General features: G+C 52.5%; 2 protein-coding genes across 7 annotated transcripts in view; one reads left to right on the top strand and one right to left on the bottom strand.

Annotated features, from left to right (window-relative positions):
- EFR3B (EFR3 homolog B) overlaps positions 1 to 5,809 on the top strand; it is a 50,087-nt gene extending 44,278 nt beyond the window's left edge. For 4 of the 5 annotated variants that reach the window (XM_054062905.1, XM_054062907.1, XM_009563762.2 and 1 more), the window contains exons 19-23: positions 54 to 145; positions 1,188 to 1,236; positions 1,561 to 1,667; positions 1,861 to 1,910; positions 2,725 to 5,809. In XM_054062905.1, coding sequence (XP_053918880.1) covers positions 54 to 145; positions 1,188 to 1,236; positions 1,561 to 1,667; positions 1,861 to 1,910; positions 2,725 to 2,830 — 404 coding nt within the window. In that variant the 3' untranslated portion in view covers positions 2,831 to 5,809. The remainder of the gene's footprint in view (positions 1 to 53; positions 146 to 1,187; positions 1,237 to 1,560; positions 1,668 to 1,860; positions 1,911 to 2,724) is intronic. The other variant, XM_054062904.1, reaches the window with a different exon arrangement.
- Positions 5,810 to 6,821: 1,012 nt separating this feature from the next.
- POMC (proopiomelanocortin) lies at positions 6,822 to 10,877 on the bottom strand. 2 transcript variants are annotated; one of them, XM_054062747.1, is made up of 3 exons: positions 10,764 to 10,877; positions 8,854 to 9,035; positions 6,822 to 7,513 (listed from the first exon to the last, which is right to left on the bottom strand). In XM_054062747.1, the coding sequence occupies exons 2-3, from the start codon at positions 8,980 to 8,982 to the stop codon at positions 6,866 to 6,868; spliced, it is 777 nt and encodes a 258-aa protein (XP_053918722.1). In that variant the 5' UTR covers positions 8,983 to 9,035; positions 10,764 to 10,877; the 3' UTR covers positions 6,822 to 6,865. The 2 variants fall into 2 exon arrangements, with proteins under 2 accessions (XP_053918722.1, XP_009562056.2); XM_009563761.2 differs by lacking the exon at positions 10,764 to 10,877 and having other exon boundaries at positions 8,854 to 9,176.
- Between the last annotated feature and the right edge of the window lie 8,799 nt (positions 10,878 to 19,676).

Here is a 19,676-nt window from a genome sequence, read left to right as displayed (position 1 = left end):
CTGCCTCCAAGACAGCTGCAATTAGATCTTCTGCCCTTTCTCCTCTTCCCCAGATGAAGACCGCTTGTCCAAGAGGAAGAGTATCGGTGAGACCATTTCACTGCAGGTCGAAGTGGAGTCGAGGAACAGTCCTGAGCGCGAGCAGGTACCGTGTCACACCAGAGCTGCAAGGCTGCCTCATGCAAAGGGACTTGGACAGTCAGGAGAGGTGGCTTGTGTGAACCTCATGAAGCCAAGTGCAAGGTCCAGAATCTGGGTCAGGGCAATCCCAAGCCCAAATCCGGACTGGGTGGGATATGGATTGGAAGCAGCCCTGAGGAGAAGGCCTTGGGGTGCTGGGGAATGAGGAGCTCAACATGAACTGGCAATGGGTGCTTGCTAGTCCAGAAACTGATTATGTCATGGGCTGCATCCAAAGCAGTGGGACTGGCGGGGCCAGGGAGGGGATTCTGCCCCTCTGCTCTGGTGAGATCTCACCTGGAGTCCTGCATCCAGTTCTGGAGTCCTCAACACAGGAAGGACATGGATCTGTTGGAGTGAGTCCAGAGGAGGCCACAAAGATGATGCAAGGGCTGGAGCACCTTGTGAACAACGACAGGCTGAGAGAGTTGGGGTTGTTCTGCCTGAAGATGGGAAGGCTGTGGGGAGACCTTAGAGCAGCCTCCCAGTACTAAAAGAGGCTCCAGGAAAGCTGGGGAGGGGCTCTTGGTCAGGGAGTGCAGGGATAGGATGAGGAGGAAGGGTTTTTAGCTGTGAGAGGGGAGATTGAGATGAGATTTTAGGCAGAAATTTTTACTGTCAGGATGGGGAGGCCTTGGCCCAGGTTGCCCAGAGAAGTGGTGGCTGCCCCACCCCTGGAGGTGTCCAAGGCCAGGTAGGATGAGATTTGACACCACATCTTTTATTAGCCTGACAGCCTGCACTTAAGCCCTCTTGAATTCTTCATTTGGCTGCACCCATTGTTGCTCTCTTGGCTGTGAGCATAGGAGCCCATAACTCTGCCCTGACGTGTCTGGCAGTGAGCAGGGTCAGAAAGACCCTGCTTCCCCGTGGTGCTCCTCTCCACATAGTGACGAGACAGTTTTTTGATGCAAGAATACAGCCTAGGACACTGGATCTGGGTTGCTGTGAACCCAGAACAGCATCCTCTGCTGTGTGTCGAACCGCATCTACTTTTCCTCCTTTAGAGAGCGCCAGTGGAAGAGATCACGTACGAGACGCTGAAGAAAGCAATAGGTAAGTGAGGGAAGTGGCCCTGGGAGGGAACGGTGGAGTTGACCTGCTGGGTAGTTCTGGGGACTGTCACTGCTGTGTCTGCATGTGCACGGCATGGCTGGATCTGTCCCCAGCACCTCACCAGGACAGCATCACACCCAGGGTGACTGGGTAGCTCTACCTGGCCCTAGGGGTGTCCCTGGGGCTGATCCCAAAGCCAGAGGCTGGACATCCTCTCCTTGGCTTTCTAGTCATACCCAAACCCATGCTGGGGAGGTGGGGATGCCGCCCGGGATGGTCTCTGCAGGTGGGGAGCAGCTGAGAGCCATCTTCTCTCTGCTTCAGTAGACAGTGTCGCTGTGGAGGAGCAGGAGCGAGAGCGGAGGCGCCAAGTGGTGGAGAAATTTCAGAAAGCCCCCTTCGAGGAGATCGCTGCCCACTGTGGTGCCCGGGTGAGTGCGATACTCTAAATCCTTGTGGATGCTCTGCTCCGGACAGGTAGGCGGGGACAATGTTGCTCTGAATTTTGACAGGCTACCCTTCCTCTGGTCAGTGGGAAAGGGCAGTGGAGTGTTTGTTCCCTTAGCACCGCTGTGGTCCCCAAGGCACAGCCACACTAATAAAGGCTCTGTGTCTGTGTTACAGGCGACACTGCTACAGAGCAAGCTCAACCAGATCTTTGAGATCACCATACGGTGAGTTGAGATGACAGCTGAGCACCCTGTGCCAAGCACGGTTTGTAGAGCCACCTAAAACCCCACTGCTAGAATGTGGGGTACCTGGACATGGGGCCAGCACTGGCTGTGGGGCACTGGAAGCCACAGGCATCATCCATGCAGGAGGCTCGTGCTGGAGACGGGGCCTTTGCGATGGCAGAGGGGACAAGCATTGCTGGGAGCCAGCTCTGGTTTGTTTGCCCTGGTTCCCCTCCGCTATGGTTGGAACAAGTCCAGAGGAGGACACAGAGATGATCTGAGCGCTGGAGCAGCTCCCATACGAGGACAGGCTGAGAGAGTTGGGGTTGTTCAGCATGGAGAAGAGAAGGCTGCGGGGAGACCTTAGAGCAGCCTTTCAGTAGTAAAAGGGGCTCCAGAAAAGCTGGGAAGGGGCTTTTGATCAGGGGTTGCAGGGACTGGATGAGGGGGAATGGTTTGAAGCTGCAAGAGGGGAGGTGGAGATGAGATCTTAGGCAGAAATGTTTCCCTGTGAAGGTGGTGAGGCCCTGGCCCAGGTTGCCCAGAGAAGTGGTGGCTGCTCCATCCCTGGAGGTGTTCAAGGCCAGGTTGGATGGAGCTTGGAGCAACCTGATCCAGTGGGGGTGTCCCTGCCCATGGCAGGGGTTTGGAACTGAATGGGCTTTGAAGTCCCTTCCAACCCAAACCATTCCACGATTCTGTGGTGGCAGCAGGGAGATCTGCAATGCTGCAGGAACGTGTGTTTTCTGTCCCAGGCTTTGCTTCCTCATGAAACCTCTCTGTAAACTACCTCCCTCCATTTCTTGTGTTTCAGGCCACCACCAAGCCCCTCTGGCACCATCACAGCCGCCTATGGCCAGCCCCAAAACCACTCCATCCCGGTGTATGAGATGAAGTTCCCGGATCTCTGTGTGTACTGAGGGTGGCTGTGCTGGTAGGACAGAGCCACCGCCACACAGCTCGCACTGAAGGACCTCTTGAGGAGACACTGCTGACCCTGCAGGGAGCACATCCTCCTGCAGGGCAGGTGGGGACACAGAGAGCAGGACAACCCCAGGAGTTGCTGGCACCACAAACCCGTCTCCCGTACTTTATTTTGTCACCCTCGGCCTCCGCAGCCACATTTTGCAGCGGTCGGTGGTGCAGGAGGCTTGGGGAGCTATAGCATGGGGAGGCAGGCAATTGTTGTGACCTCCCTCTCTGGTTCCGTTTTTGGAGAGGGGAGAGGAGATGCTCTGGCTCCGGGCAGAGCACATTGGATGTGTTCATCTTCCTGGCATAAAGCAAACCCATTCCCTGGGGAATTCCTCCCTGCATCATCTGTTGGCTGTGTTGAGAGCCCCTGGCAAGTGGAGGGTGCAAAAAGCAGGAAGGATCTGGGATGCAACACGCTGGAGGGGACAGCTGCAAAACCAAAGCCAAGCTGGTGCTTGAGGTGGGTTGCTGGTGGGGATATGGGCCCTTCATCCAGCTCCTTCATCTCCCGAGGAGCCTCTTTGGCACATGGCAGCTTCCCTTAGTGAATTCAGGGTGCCTCGATGTCCCAGATAGAAGCTTGCCCGGTGCAGCATGAAAGTGGTGATCGTCCCATCCTATCCCAGCAGCCTGGCTGGTTCCAGGTCACTTGAAATCATGGTTTGTTTGGGAAAACCCACTTTTTTTTTGGTGGGAAAAATCCGTTTTTTTGTGGGAAACCCCACTTTTTTGGTGGGAAAACCCACAAGAGCCTCTCACCTGGGTGCCCAGCAGGCTGCTCGCAGGATGCTGGAGCAACTGAGCCTACAGACAGTGAAGCACCTGGAACAGTGGCATGAGGCACAAGCAACCCGTACCCATAATATTCCCCGTGCTGGGGAATATTAACACATTAACCCACTGCTTTCGTGTTTTTGGGTTGGATTTTCACAGTTTTGAGGTTCCTGTCTCAAAGAAAGAGTTATTTATTTATTTTTATTGGAGCAGAATCACTTTGACAGAGTCCAGTGTTAAATCATCTGAGCTATAACGACAAAGAAACTGCAGCATAGCAGGAAAGAAGGTGTTTTAGAGGGTTCACCCTGCAGACCCTGCACCTGCTTGGTCATGGATTGTGCTGCCTCTTGTGTGATTGGAACAAACCAGACCTGGGCTGGAGGGAGCTGGGGTTTTGCTTTAGTCACACATGGTAGAAAGTTTTAGGTTCAACCTAACAAAAACTGCAAGGTGGAGTGGAGGTGGTAGAGAGGGGAAAGGAAAGGCTACTTGGAGGGGTTCAGTCCTTCATAGAGGCATTTCAGTCGTTCAGAAGGGGTTTCAGTCATTCATGGAGAGGTTCAGTCATTCGTGGAAGGGTTTCAGTTATTCAAAGGGGGGTTCAGTTCTTTAAGGAGGGATTTCAGTCCTTCGAAGGGTGTTTGAGTCATTTGAAGGGGTGTTCAAGCGTTCATGGAGGGATTTCAGTCATTTGTGGAGTGGTTTCAGTCGTTCACAGGGGGGTTTCATTTGTTCACAGAGGAGTTGCAGTCATTCACAGTGTGGTTTCAGTCATTCACGGTGGGGTTTCAGTCGTTCACAGGGTCTCTACTGCTCCCAAATGCCTTTCAAGTGTTGTCCTAAGGCTGTTGGCAGGGTGAGCTTGGGTACACTGGCAGTTCGACAGGTGCTGCCTGCAGCCTCCCCACCATCACCTTCCGAGCAGCCCTGGGGTTTCTCCTGCAAGCTCAGGCAGCCCCATCCCCTCTGGCCGGACACGCTGCCTCCATCTTCGCTGCACAAAGAAGCACAGAAGGGTCTGAAGCCAGAGATGTGGGAGCTGCTTCATCACACAGCAGTGGGACAACAGGTAAAGGCAGCTGCTCAGTGTTTGCACCGGCTCTGCCTGTGCTGGGTTGCTTCAGCCACAACCCATTTTTCTCTCTCATGGCACCTTCAGGCAGTTATTTTAAGCTATAATTGCACATTACATCCCCCTTTTTTTCCCCTCAGTGTTGGAAACAGTTTGCGATTGCTCGGAGGTCACCACTTGTTTGTGTGGTTGTGCTGTAATCCGGGCTTAGAAAATGAGCTTGCTTAAGAGGACAGGAAAAACAAGGGTTTATTTCGGTCCCTGGACTGGATCTGCCCCGCTGGCAGCCTCTACCAGCTCTGCCCTAGGCTCTCCCCTCGCTGCTTCTCCTCAGGCTCCCCGTGTGTCTCCATCCCCTATCCCGGAGCCCTTTTTGATCCCTGGTCCCACTGGAGCCTGAGTACTGGCTGAAGCAGGTTTGGGGGTCGTCAGCTGGATGCGAAGTGGGAAGGAGCTCGAGGAAGGAGGGTTTGCTCCCAGGGCTCTTCCAATGAAAAACGCTACCATTTTAAACAAAATTAACCCCCAATTCATGTGTCCATGGGGAAAACCACCTCCAAACCTCCTCAAAACCACAAAGAAAGGGAGAAGATGAGCACAAGGTTTGCTTGCACTGAAGGAGGGATGCTATGGGGTGCCCACCATCCATCTGGGACAGAAAATCCCCCTGGACTGCGGGTTATCCCTCCCCTCCCAATGCTTTTCCCTTGCTCAGCTCCATGGGATCTGGCAGCAGGTCCAGGGCTGTCATCTCCTGGCTGCCTGCATCACCCAGCATGGCTCACCTCCGCATTTTGGGACCCAAACTCCATCTGTAAAGTGCCCCCCCGGCCCCACACCCGGTGTCAGTGACCTGTTTATTCTTGTTTAGTTTAGACACGTAGCGGCGACCAAATCCATTTCTATCAAACCGACACTTTAGGTGCACGTGTGCGTCTCCCATCTCTGTAATTCGGAGCGCTGTGGCATTTGTGTGTCATGGGGGGCCAAGAAGCCCCTCAATAGTTTCAAATGCGCTGTCTTAATGCCTTTTTTTCAAATAAATGTTGATGTTGCCACCTCAGGGGCTCTGCTCTCCTGGAGTGTTCACAGCTGGTGGGCACTGTCTCTCTGCCTTGGGTGGATGGTGCTGGGCTGGGAAGGTTTGCAGTGAGGACACCCTCAGCTATGGACAAGATTCGTTCCCCCTCCAGTGTGCCTGGGGTCAAACCCCAACCAGCGTTCATCTTCACCATCTTTTATCATTCAGTATTCCCTCCATCCCTCAGAAGTCCCCTGGGGAGCCACAGTGCTGGTTGGAGGGCTGGAGCACCTACCATCTGAGGACAGGTTTAGAGAGTTGGGGTTGTTCAGCCTGGAGAAGGCTGTGGGAGACCTTCTAGCAGCCTTCCAGTACTTAAAGGGGCTCCAGGAAAGCTGGGAAAGAGCTTTTCACAAAGGCCTGTAGTGATAGGACAAGGGGGAATGGCTTTAGATTAGGCATTAGGAAGAAATTCTTTACAATGAAGGTGAGGAGGTCCTGGCCCAGGTTGCCCAGAGAAGTGGTGGCTGCCCTGTCCCTGGAGGTGTTCAAGGCCAGGTTGGATGGGGCTTTGATCAACCTGATCCAGTGGGAGGTGTCCATGCCTGTGGCAGGGGCTTGGACCTGGATGTTGTTTAAAGTCCTTTCCAATCCAAACCATTCTGACTGTTCCTCCTTGGCCCAACCCACACTCTCCAGCCCTTTCCCAGCCCTGAGCTGCAGGATTTTACCTTGCTGTTATTTTTGCTGCCCCTCTGCAAGGGGCACCCAGAGATGCTGTCAACACCCATTTAGTTTGCAAAAAATGTATTCTTTTTGGTTTAGAATTCCTTAGATCCATCATTTACAGTATTGTACAGTGAAAAGATAGGAAAATCACCTGGTGTGCTCCAAACTAGGCATCATCCATGCTCCCCGTGCCTGTCCAGTGGGTGGGTCGGAGCAGCTGACATTCCTAACCTGCTCCCACACAGTGAAACACGGGAGTGGATCCCTTCGGAGTACGAATTAAGAACGACATAACGAGCGATCTCTACATGAAAGACATGCCAGCGGGACACTAAAGCTATGGAGAGGTTGGTGATGGGGGCCCCTACGGGCTCTCCCCCATCACTGCCCCTTTTTGTAAGCGCTTTTGATGATGGTGTTCTTGAAGAGAGTCACTAGAGGGGTCTGGTTGTGCTCTGAGGTCATGAAGCCCCCGTAGCGCTTGTCCTTCAACGGCACATGCCAACGGAAATGGCTCATGTGGTAGGAGCCACCAGCCACCTTCTTCTCTTCCTGACCTTCCTTCTCCTCTTCCTTCTCCTCCTCCTTCTCCTCCTCGGGCGGTGCTGCAATGCCATCAAGTGCCAGCTCCCTCCTGAACTCCAGCGGGTAGCTCTCGGCTGACTCTTCCTCCACCCCATTGGGGTAGACCTTGATGGGTCTCCTCTTGCGTCCCACTGGCTTTCCCCAGCGGAAGTGCTCCATGGAGTAGGAGCGTTTACCTTCCTCTCGTTCCAGCTGGGTTCCTTTCTCTTTCTCGTGACTGAACGGTGGGGCAGTGGACAGTGATGTCACTGGTGGGTTGCCCCCCGCTGCCTCCTCCCGTTTGTGTCCCCCACCGCTGCTGCTATTCCTCCGGCCAAACTTGTTCCAGCGAAAGTGGCTCATGACGTACTTGCGGATGCTCTCAGAGAGGGGTTGGAGGTGCCCATTCCCTGGATAGACGGGCGCCTCGGCTGACAGGTCGGCCCTGCATGCTGCAGCACACGCCTGCACGGGAGGGTGAGATGCATGGGATGTGTGGGCAGGGGTGCCTGAGATGGGGGCTTGCAGGGGGATGCTTGCATAGAGAGGGATGTTTCACATGCTGGTTTCATGCTTGTGCCTGGCTCAGGTCCCCGTGCAAGTGCAACCACCATGATGGGCAATGTCAAGGGCTGAGCCCAGAGCACCGTGTCTGGGCACCAAACCGGCCCAGGGTTGGTGGATACAGCTCTGGAGTGGGCACAGCCCCCTTGTGGGATCGCTGGAGCAAACCCAGCAGCTGCACCATCCTTGTGCACGGGGTAAAGCTGACACCCAAACTCCTAGCTCATCTCATGAAGCAGGGATGCTGCAAGCTCAAAACCTTATTTAAACATCATCTCTGCCTCCCCCACCCTGCATGAAGCCAGAAACCCACTGAAACTTTTAGGATCCAGGGCCAAAGCACTGGCTCACATGATCGGAGGGGTTGCAGGAGACGACTTGGATGAAGCAGGGTGATTCACACGCTGGTTTCGTGCTTGTGCCCTACTGACATTCCCATGTGAGTGCAACCACCTTGATGGGGAACATCTGAAGTACCAAACCAGCCCGGGATTGGTGGAAATGGCTCTGGGGTGGGCACAGCCCCCACTGTGGGGTTGTTGGAGCAAACCCAGCACCCGCACCATCCTCTGCAAGCACCATTGGGTGTGGAGTAAAGCTGACATTGAAACCCCTTGCTCATCTCATGAAGGAGGAATGCTGCAAGCTCAAAACCTTGTTTTAGTGTCAACATCTCCGCCCTGCCCCCGTGAAGCCAGGAACCCACTGAAACCTTCAAGATCCAGGGCCAAAAACATTGCCCCACAGATGTGCACGGTTGAGGGTCCTTGAGAGGGTTTGCAGGGGCTACTTGGATGAAGCAGGATGATTTACAAGCTGTTTTCGTGCTTGTGCCCTCTTGAGGTCCCTGTGCAAGTGCCACCTTCCTGGCTGGGAGCATCAAGGGCTGAGCCTGAAGCACCAAACCAGCCCAGGGTGGGTGGAAATGGCTCTGGTTGGACACAGCCCCCACTGTGGGGTCCCTGAAGCAAACCCAACACCTGCACCATCCTGTGCGAGCACCCTTGGGTGCAAGGTAAAGCTGACACCCAAACTCCTGCTTCATCCCATGCACGAAGCTCAAAACCTTAACTTAGCATCATCTCTGGGGCTGAAAGCAAGGAGACAGGAGCTCACTGAAACCTGTGGGATCTGGGGCCCCGAGCATTGCCTGACACGGATGCGGGTCACCCTACTGTGCCAGTTCCTTGCGGGGTCAGAGGCTAAAGCAAGTGGAGGGCAATCCCCATCCCCAGGCTTACCAAAATGTTGGCCTCACTGGCAAGGTCTTGGCATTTGCTGCTTTCCCAGCACGGGCTGCTGGCGCTGGTGAGGTGCCAGAGCAGCAGCCCCAGCACCACGGGCAGGCTGCTCCACAGTGCGCTTGGCATCCTGGCTCACAGGAGGGATGCGAGGGGCTGCGAGCCCAGAAACCGTGCAGGAACTGTCAGGGGAAAAGTTAAAAGAACCTCTTTTTTACCTTCAAGAGATGTTTTAATAGTTACTTTGATGTGTCCTTACCCTTTCCCTTTTCCAAGTCACCTCTGCTGGGGTTGCAGGAGCGAGGTCCCCTCCAGAGTCCCCAGCTTTATTCCTTCCTGCAGGGCTGCAGCTTTCCCTGTCCTCTGGGAGACACGTTAGTGGTGCAAACTCCTGTGCCTGCAAAGCTTTCCTTCTGCTTCACACTCCTTGCAAAGCACTGCTCTTCCCTCCAACCCACAGAGGGGATTTTGCCAGAGGAGAAACTGAGGCACAGAAAAGGGAGGGCAACCCTGAAGCTGCCTCCCTGCCTGCCCCCAAATCACTGCTCCTGCTCAGCCGCTTAAAAAAATTGACGTGTTCCCCCCTCCCCCTTCCTTTTGCCTTCTGAATGCAAATGCACCTCTTGCTGGAGCCCAGGTCTTTTGTCACCGCTAGCACAGGTGACAGGTGCTGTCGGCAGGGATTGCTGCCGTGTCCTAAGAACCCCATAAAGATGAGTGATGCTGCGAGGGGAAGGGAGCTGTCTTGAGGTTTCATCCCTTGCCAATCACTCACAGACGTGTCCTCTAAAAAATATGTGCACCTTCCTAACCTGTCCTGCAATGGCCCTTGAGTGGCTGCAAAATTCCTGTGTGGTGGGAGACACAACATCAAATAACATTAAATTAGGAGGAGAAGAGTAGGTGAGGAATATTTTACACTAAATACTATTGAAGCTGGTTGCTTGGCTTTTGGGAAGGGTTATAAAATCATAAAGTCTTAAAATCATAGAATGCATTGGGTTGAAAGGCACCTTAAAGCCTATCCAGTTCCACCTTCTCTGTGCTGTGGGCCGGGTTATGACAAGTGCTGGTGGTGTTTGGGATATAGGATACCCCAGGGGTTGCAGAAATTAACCCAGGATCAGGGCAAAGCCTGATTTGAAGTCACTGTTAACTCCTGCACCACTGAGGATGAGGCTGGAATCTGCTCCTGGACACCCATGGGACCTGGCTCTGAGGTCCTTGAGGATGCTCAGGTTGCTTTCTCTCTGTAACCTCAACTCTTTCCCAAGCAGCTCTGTTTAGCTTGATGTGGACTCAGGTATCTCACCATGCTGCGAGAGCTCCGTGGGAGGAAAAGCCCATCCCACATTAAAGAAAGAAGAAAAATCTCATTTTGGCCCAAAGTGTGTGGCTGGAAGGGAAAGCTGAGCCTCCTATCTGCAGCCAGGCTGAGCCTGGATGGATAGAGAGGGACTTTGTTTGGCAGAGGGAAAAAGGACCTTAGATTTATGACAGCAAATAGCAGTTCAGAAAGGGGGAATAAAACAGTGAGACAGACCTAATCTGAATGTCTTCCACACAAATTTGTTGGTGTTGCTGACTGGGACCCCCCAGCAGAGTGGCACCAAGGGTCTGGGGCGGGAGTGGGCAGCACCTCTGTAACACAATGACACCCAATAATGCAAATAAACCTGACACTAAATGGAGTGAGAGGGCAATAAGCAGGAGGCAGGGAGGGAAGGGTGTGTTTCGTGGCCCATTCCTCTCTGTGAAACCCCTGTCCGGAGCCATCTATCACAAAGTGTCCCCCTCCCCACTGCAACCAGACTCCACCATATTTTTGGGGAAGTTTCTCCCTCATCCTTCCCCCCTTCCCACCCCAAAACACATCAGGGAGACCCACAGGGCTGGGGTTTGGGGCTTACCTGTTGCCAGGGTGGGAGTCCGATAGCCACCGCGCGCCTTCTGTCCTCCTCTCCCTCGCGCTCCCGGCAAGCGTCTGCCACTTGGCCACTGATTCTGGAGGCTTTTATAGCCCCCTGCGACGATTGCATCCATCACATCTGCCGGAGGGAAGGAGGAGGGTGAGAGGGGAGGCGAGAGGGACTGTTCCAGGTACTGAACAAAAGATGGGCAAGCGACGGGCGTCTGCCGGATCCAGCCCCATGGCGGGTGGAGGGATTAACATCTCCCAGTGAACTGCAGCCAGCAAAGTTTTCCGGGTGATGCTGCTAATTGTGCTTGCAGCTTTGGAGCGGAGAGGGAGGGGGGGCAGGCTGCACGGAGAGGCTTTAGCTGGGTACCAGTCAGTACCAATGGGAATGCATTTGGCAAGGGTTGCTTATTACAGGCGTGCCTTGGGCTCAGGCGTGGGACAGCTTCGTGCTCCAGTGGGTGCTGAGGATTTGCTCAGGAATATGGTTTAGTAGTCGACAGGTACAGTTGGTCTCTATGGACTCAAAGGTCTTTTCCAACCAAATGATTCCATGATTCTATGATTTGAGGTTGTCTTTCTGTGGGATAAAGAGGATTTGGTTTAAAGCAAACCTCTTTGGACAGCAGCGGTTTCTCATCCCAGGCCATTTCCAGTACTTAAAGGGGCTCCAGAAAAGCTGGGGAGGGTCTTTAGATCAGGGATTGCAGGGACAGGATGAGGGGGAATTGTTTTCAGCTAGAAGAGGGGAGATTGAGATGAGATTTTAGGAAGAAAAGTTTTCCTGTGAGGGTGGGGAGGCTGTGGCCCAGGTTGCCCAGAGAAGTGGTGGCTGCCTCATCCCTGGAGATGTTCAAAGCCAGGTTGGATGGAGCTTGGAAGAACCTGATCCAGTGGCAGGTGTCCCTGTCCATGGCAAGGGGTTGGAACTGGATGGGCTTTGAGGTCCCTTCCGACCCAAGCCATTCTAGGATCTCAGGAAAGGCGAGCTCAGGTATGCGATATCCCTGCCTGACGTGCCAGGCAGTCCTGCAGCCACCAGCTTTGGGTGCAAAAGCAGCAGGAGAGTGTTTACCAGCCTGGGAGTGACTTTTCCAGGGCACGTACAGGATTTTGGGATGCAGGAAGAAAGTGAGGCTAAGCAGGGTGAGACTTGGCCAGGCTCACCACTCCTTTCTGCACCCATTAGACCTCATCATCTCCACTCCACTCAGGCTGGACTGACTTTGGGCTTTGGACACTTTCCCTACTGCGTAGTGCCAAAGCCCATCAGGACTCATTTTCCAGAGGGCTGGCCTTGGCTAGCCTATACAAAAGAGCCATGGTGGCTTCCAGGAGGCTCCTTCAAGCACCTTGGCCAAGCCTTGCGTGAGTGAGCAAGCGGGATGGTGCCTTGGAGCAAGCCTGGAAGGGGGCTGGGGGTGATGAGAGACCTGAAGGGGTTGACATGATGGGGAAACACATATGTTGCCAAGTTTCCAGCCCCTCTGAACAACTGGCTCATTCCTGGAGTGCTCAACTCACGCTCAAAGAGAGTGCAAACCAGCCCTGTGGATGGTTGTGGCTTTGCTGACTCCTGACTCTGCCCTGAGGTGGTCTCAAACCTCAGCAAGACCCCATGTGGGAGGTGTAGCAGAGGCAGAATGATGTTCAGAGCTGATTTACGAGGGTTTGCACAGCCTTTTACACTCTGTGTCTCACATTTGAGGCAGTTTTGCTCATCACCTCCACTGGCTGCTCTCGACAAGTGTCCCAGGGATAATGGTACATGACCTTAGCTGTGCATCAGGTTTAGGGGATGGGCTTAACCAGATGGAGAAACACATTTGCATTGGGATTTTCCATCTCCAGGATGTAATTTGAAGGGAGGCCTTGAAGTCAGGTCCATCCTCCTGGAGAACCTAACAGTCATTTCTGTTGGGTGTGGGCTCAAGCAAGAGCTAGACAAGAGCTGTGATCATTCCTCCCACCAGCCTGGATGAAGCACAGTTTTTTATTTGCATGATTAGGAAAAGAAAAATGGCAGGGCGTGGGGAAGCCACACATTGAGGTTTGTGGGCCATCTTACCAACAGGGAACAGATGTGACCCCGCCGTGGGTGGGCAAAGGGTTTACTCCTATTTAATTTGACACAGTGTCCTGCAGAGAAAGGAGCTACCCCAAATGCAACTTCCTGGTGAGAACAACCCATAAGCGGGACAGTGGGTCTGGAGGGACATGGACTGCGGTTGAGTCGTCTTATCCAGACATCTGCTTCGGGGTGAAAACGTTCCATGCTGAAGAGATCTCCTCTAGAGATCCTACCCTCTTTCCAACAGCCAGAGGACAGGCTGAGAACAAACAGAAAGGGTGTGGGTTGTCCTTCAGTTGGCTGCAGATTTTTGTACCTCCTTGTCAAAAGATATTTGGGTTCAATAGATTCCCTCAGGTACCATGGGGCTGAATGAAAGCCTCCATAGTGGGTTACTAAAGAGGAATGACAAAGAATGTTCTCTGCAGCATTTCAGCTTTGTTCACACCTTCGCCAGACCCCTGTCCTCCCCAAAATTCATGCACAAACCATACACATCTCGCCACAGCATCTGCCACTGTGTCAGCTGCCTCTGTCCTCCCAGAGATGCCCAACCTGCAATATTTTTCCATGACGAAGAGCTATTCTGAGATACTTTATGGCCCAAACCGGAGCTATGATTCCCACTTTAAAGGCTCTTTCATCTTCATTAGGCCAGTCTGAGTGGCTTATGTTTATAAGGAAGAGGTGAAATCTGTTTAGGAAACCTCATTGAGCGGAGCAGATGCAGGTGAGGGGTTGAGATGAAGCATCTTCTGCTATGGCTTCAGCAGCCCATGCCGGATGCCTCCATGCTGGCAGCCAGGGCTCTCAAGTGTTGGTACCCCAGCATCTCTGGGGGATGCAGGAACATCACCTCTGTTGGGGTGCTGGAGTGACCAGCTCCCCTCCAGCACAGGGCTGTTCCAGTCTGACAGCAGGATGCTCTTTGTATTTTATTACAGAGCTTAATTTTTTTTTTTTTTCCCCAAAGAGTCCAGTGTGTAAATCATTAACAGATCCAGCCAGCTCCCACACAGATGGATGGGAGTGGTGGGAAGCCAAGAAAACAAGAAAAGGACTCTCTAGCGCACAGACATTTAGGAGGAACCTATTCTTTCTTCTTGAGTGGTGAGAACCTATAGACCATGGAGGACCATAGAAGTACACTGCAAGAACAGCATCCTCCAGCCCCTGCTCTGAGCGAGACATGGCCCTGGAGCTCTGCTCCAGCAAACTGCCCAGCTCTGGAAACCTCATTTTAGGGTTGTCTTGAATGGAATCTAGTGGCTTTATCATGACCTTGTCCCCGTAAGAGCTCAGGATGTGCAGCGTTTTCCCGGCAGGGCAGGACATGGAGGTGAGGCATCCATGGGTGACTGGGCTCATCAGCTGCGTGATTTCTGGCCTTTCCGTTTTAATTTAGAGAACAGGTCACACTTGGGTGTGAATGAGCTCCAGGGCTGGTGCGAATGTCACAGCTATGCTCAAATCCCATGGGACGTGGGGCAGCCATCAGGCTGTAAACACCAGCGTCACGGCGTGCTCTAGGGCTTGCAAAAACCTTGTGACGCCCATGCAGGTCTGTGCAAGGAGCCACACATCCCTCTGACCTGACCATGTGTGGTTTGGTGCTGATACAGCCCCCCTTCTCTGATATCTCAGGACAGATTTCCTGTGGACCTTGGCAGACAGCAGACCCATCTTCTGTTCAAGCAGGTTTACTCAGCTCAGCACCCACCTCTACTCCTGCCTAGGTGCAGCTGGTGGGGTGGGGAGTGGTGCTCAGGAACCTGCTCCATCCAGACCACCTTCATCTCATGTTTGGTGAAATGCGATGAAGGTGGATCCACAGGGCATGCATTGAAGGGCTTGTGCAGGCTATGAACAGGGACCCAGGAGACATCCAGATGAAGAGATAGATGGATCACCACCCTCTACATCCATTGCATGAAGATCTTAAAGCCAGAAGAGAATTATTGATGGTAAATCTAAGCTGGGGAGCAGCTGAGGGCCCTAGGGCTGTTTAGTCTGGAGGAGGCTGAGGGGAGGCTTCATCATTCTCTGCAGCTCCCAGAAAGGAAGTTGGAGCCAGGTGGGTGTTGGTCTCTTCTCTCAAGTAACAAGGGACAGGGTGGGAAGAAACGGCCTCAGGTTGTGGCAGAGGAACTTTAGACTGGATATTAGGAACAATTTCTTTCCTGAAAGAGTGGTGAAGCCCTGGCAGAGGCTGCCCAGGGCAGTGGTGGAGTCCCCATCCCTGGAGGTTTTGAGAAACCATATGGCTGTGACATTTGGTGACCAGGTTTAGTTGGCACAGTGGGGCTGATGGTTGGATTGGATGAGCTTAGACGGCTTTCCCAATTTTAATGATTTTATGATTCTATGGTAAATGGATCTGATCACATCTAAAGCACACCCAGAGCTGTGGTTTCCAGCTGGAGTTGATTCCTTCTGAACACCACTGTGCCTGCTGTGTGCCCATAGTAGGTGCCAAAATACAAGCCACGCACCTTGCTCTTGGAGGAAAATTCTGATGCTTGCTTGGTTATATCTTCTCTGCAGGAGCAAGAGCAGCTCTGAAAAGATCTGGGAATCCCACCACGGGTTCCTTGACCCAGCAAGCACCTGGTACCAGGTTTAAATTCACGTGAAGATGCTGTGCTCCACAGCAAGAGCAGATCAGGACAGCATCCAGTAGGAAAAAAACCTCCCTTGGCGCAACTTGAGGAAATTTCCTCTCATTCTATCACTGTTACTTGGGAGAAGATGCAACACTCACCTGGTTCCAATCTCCTTCAATTCTCCATTCTGCACCCACCTTTCCAATGGTTAGTCTTCCCTCAGCCTCCTCTTCTCCAGACTAAACTGCCCCGGGGCTCTCAGCCACTCCCAGAAGCCCTGGGCTCCAGATCTTCCCCCATTTCCTTTCTGCTGGCATCAACTGATTTTCCTGCTGCCTTTAATAAGAGCAAGATCAGACCTAAAATGAAGAATGCAATGGCTTTGTGATGTGTGAAGTGGTGGAACTCATTGCTGCTCTGCTTACTGATGCACTGTATATTCCTCAACATTCTCTATATGCTAAAATCCATAATTGGATCTCTGATTTGAACCAAAACGAGACACTTCTCTAGGAACAAAAACTGAAGGTGTCTGAATGATGTTGCTCTGAGATGATTGTTTGTTGGTGGTTTCTGAACTTCTGATATTTTTGCTTGTGGGTGTGTTCTGGCATTTTGTTACCTTCCTGATATTTGCAAAGAGCTTGAGTCACGTCATCTCCCTGGGTAGATCAGGGACTGACTGTAATAGCAGGATCTGTGCAAGGCTGCAACAAACCCTTGACCCCAGCAAGCTCCTGCAGTAAGGAGAGCCTTTTCAGCTCCAACAGGTTTGTTTCTGCTGCTCCTCTGAGTTCATGGTGAAGAACACATCTCTGCAGCTGCTTGTGTTTGTTAGGAGAAGCTGATGAGCAGCGCATGCCCAGAGGGCCGAATCTGTAGATGATGGTGTTTAACAGCCCTTCATGGCTTTCATTTTCACTATTTTTGCCAGCATCTCCTTCAACCCAATTGACTTCCAACATCTACAGCATCCCTGTGCAGCTGCTCTGTAAAGAAGTGCCTCACTTGTTTGTGATAGGAGCAACGTTTTCAGTGGCAGAAGTGTTTGAGAGGATTCTTGATTATCAGCTCCTGGTTGCTTATCAGCTCCTGATCATCCTTAATGACCCTGATCTCCCTAAGGGGATGGCATTCCCTGCCGATGACCAAGCTGGCTCAAGAGGAGGCTCTGGGATGCAGAAATAGTTGCTGATTTTCTGGCATAGGAGCCAGGGATATTATAGTATTTATTTGTCCTACTGCCGTGATCTTTCCCTGGTACACTTTGTTTTCTCATGAGTGTCACATCAGGCATCACCAGGCATCACCAAGGAATAACCAGGTATTACCAGGCATCATTGGGGTATAACCAGGCACCACCAAGCATCACACACAACACCAGGCATAACCAGTTGTCATCAGGCACACCAGGCATCACTGAGGCATCACCAAGCAGCTCTGGGTATCACCGGGGTATCACCAAGCGTCACTAATCATCACCAGGGCATCACTAGGCATCACCAGGGCATCACAAGCCATCATAAGGGCTTTGTTGGACAACACTGGGGTATTACCAAGCATCACCAGGTATCACCAGACATCACTGAGCATCACGAAAGAATAACAGGGCATCAGCAGAGTATCACCAAGCATCACTAGGCATCACCAGGCATCACCAAGTTTCACCAAGGAATCACCAGGTATCACTGGGCATCACTGGAGTATCAGCAGGTATTGTGAGGGCATCACCAGGGCATAATCAGGTATCTACAGGCATCACCAAGAATAGGCAGTTATCACCAGGAATCACCGGGACATCATTAGGTACCCCGAGGGCATCACCAGGTCATCATCAGGCATGACCAAGCAGCAACAGGTGCTATCATACATCACCAGGACATCACCAAGCACAACGAAGCATCACCAGGCTCACAACCCCGTTCCTGCAAACACAGATCTGCAAAGCAGGAACTACTTGTCCTGATTGCCTTCCATTATGATTTCAATCCCTCTCATGAAGAGCTTTTTGAGCCAAATACAATTGCCTCTTTTTCCTTTGAAATTCAAGGAACCAATAATACCCCTGGGCACCCCCAGTACTGGAAAATTGTGGAATTACCGGACTGAGCAAGCGATAAGAGCAGTGAGATGGTGATAGGGCTTTTGGGTCGTAACCCCCAGCAGGGAATTATGGTTTAGGTAAGAATAAGTCCGTTTTCTCTGTGAATGCTCAGTTTTTTGGGTTGTGGACTGTTTTGGAACCACTCAGAGCAACCAAGGAGGGCAGGAAGAGAGCAGCATCCCCTGGCTGAGGATCATAGAATCATAGAAACATAGAATGGTTTGGGTTGGAAGGGACCTCAAAGCCTATCCAGTTCCAACCTCTCTGGACTCCAGGTTAGGTCCCACGAGAGTGGAGTAGAGGGCAGAATCCCCTCCCTGGCCCTTCTGGTCTCACTGCTTTAGATACAGCCCAGGATACGGTTTGGCTTTCTGAGCTGTGAGCGCCTATTGCCGGCTCATGTTGAGCTCCTCATCCCCCAGCACCCCAAGTCCTTCTCCTCAGGGCTCCTCTCAATCCACGCTCTGCCCAGCCTGGATCTGTGCTTGGGATTTCCCTGACACAGGTGCAGGATCTTGCACTTGGACTCCATGAGATTTGCACAGCCCCACATCTCCAGCCTGTCTGGATGCCATCCCTTTCCTCCAGCATGTTGACTGCGTCACACAGTTTTCTGTCATCCACAAACTTGCTGAGGGTGCCCTCAATCACGCTGTCCGTGTCTGTGACAGAGATGTTAAACACCACCAGTCCCTGAGGAACACTACTCATACCTGGTCTCCACATAAGCATTGAGCTGTAGACCACAATGACCAGGACACAAGCAGTTCTAAAGAGCAAGACAAGGTATTGCATGAGTAACCCTCCCTGAGGTGTTCCTTTTGCTCAATTCCAGCTGCTGGCAATAAAATCAAACCCAGTAAATAAATATTGGATCTCGCTTTTAGACTGATTTAATCTCATTTCAGCTCCTGGATTTGAAAGTTGTCCTGTTTTCTGGGCTGGAAGGACAGGGTTAGCAAATCCCTGGCTGGCGTTGGGGCATAGCTGTGACACTCTTCAGGACATGTCTTGTCACCACAGAGGGACACCCCTCCTGCCTGGAACAGCTCCTCCATCCCTGCCACCCATCCAAGGACGTAGAGGTCTCCCTGCAATGTGGCTCCTTCTTTTGTGACAGCAGAGCCAGCCCAGATCATGAGCTGGGAGGAGCTGCTGGCTAAAAGAGCTAGGTTAAATCCTGTCCTCCCTCTGAGATGGGGACTGGATCATCCCCTTCTGCCTGACATGGGTGCACACCAGCCCTGGGTGTTGACTGGGAACAGGGGCATCCCTGGCGCAAAAGAGAGGTAGAGTCAGGAACTCCAGTTCTGCATTTTCTTTCCCCATTCATGCTGCATCCCTTTCCTTTTCGAGCCAGTTCTACACGCGCACATTCTGTGCACGCACACATGTTTGCACAACCAGAGCCAAATCCCCGATTACTGCCCGTGCCCCTAAGAGGGATTACGGCTTCTTACAGGCTTGCAGCAGGGTTTAGGAGCCCAGCAGAGACTTTAGTCCTGCAACCCAGAGCTCACAATGTGTTTCGAGTTTCCATGGGAGAAGAATTGCATCTAGGCCCTTCTCCAGCCTAAGTTCACCCCTGGAGGTGTTTAAAAGATGGGTAGATGAGGCTCTAAGGGATGTGATTTAGTAGCGGACAGGTAGGGTCGGACTTGATGATGTCAAAGGTCTTTTCCAACAAAACGATTCTATGGTTCTTCTATGGTTCTATGACATCCATGCCCTGTTTTCCTCCTTTCTGCAACTTCAGCTCCCTTTAAATCACACACTGAGATGCAGGAGAGAAGAGACATTGGGAGGGGGATTTGGGAGCCAAGAGAAAAGCAGCCCCAAGGGGCGTGAACAGCGTCCCTTGTACTGTCAAGAGACTGCCTCTTCCCAGGCCCAGTGCTCTCGGTAGAGGATTAAGGGCGAAGGCGCTTAGCAAAGCCCCCGTCAGAGCCGGATCCCTGCAGGAACCCGAAGTGGCCCCGAGACCTACAGTGCCTGCCTGAGCACAAGCAGCACCCCAGTTCCAGCTGGATGCTAAAGCTCCATTTGATACATCCTCTACTCCCTGGGCAGGCGTTATCCAGGTTAGGGTATTCCAGGGCAGTTTTGTATCCAGGGATTGAGGCTGCT

Source organism: Cuculus canorus, chromosome 3, assembly GCF_017976375.1.
Source record: "Cuculus canorus isolate bCucCan1 chromosome 3, bCucCan1.pri, whole genome shotgun sequence".
Taxonomy (NCBI): domain Eukaryota; kingdom Metazoa; phylum Chordata; class Aves; order Cuculiformes; family Cuculidae; genus Cuculus; species Cuculus canorus.
This window is presented reverse-complemented; position numbering and strand designations above follow the sequence as displayed.

Excerpts from the sequence above, each read along its gene's own strand:
- POMC (XM_054062747.1), bottom strand. The coding sequence starts at position 8,982 with ATGCCAAGCGCACTGTGGAGCAGCCTGCCCGTGGTGCTGGGGCTGCTG. Across the intron at positions 7,514-8,853 it reads CCAGTGAGGCCAACATTTTG|GCGTGTGCTGCAGCATGCAG; the intron begins GTAAGCCTGGGG and ends CCTCCCGTGCAG.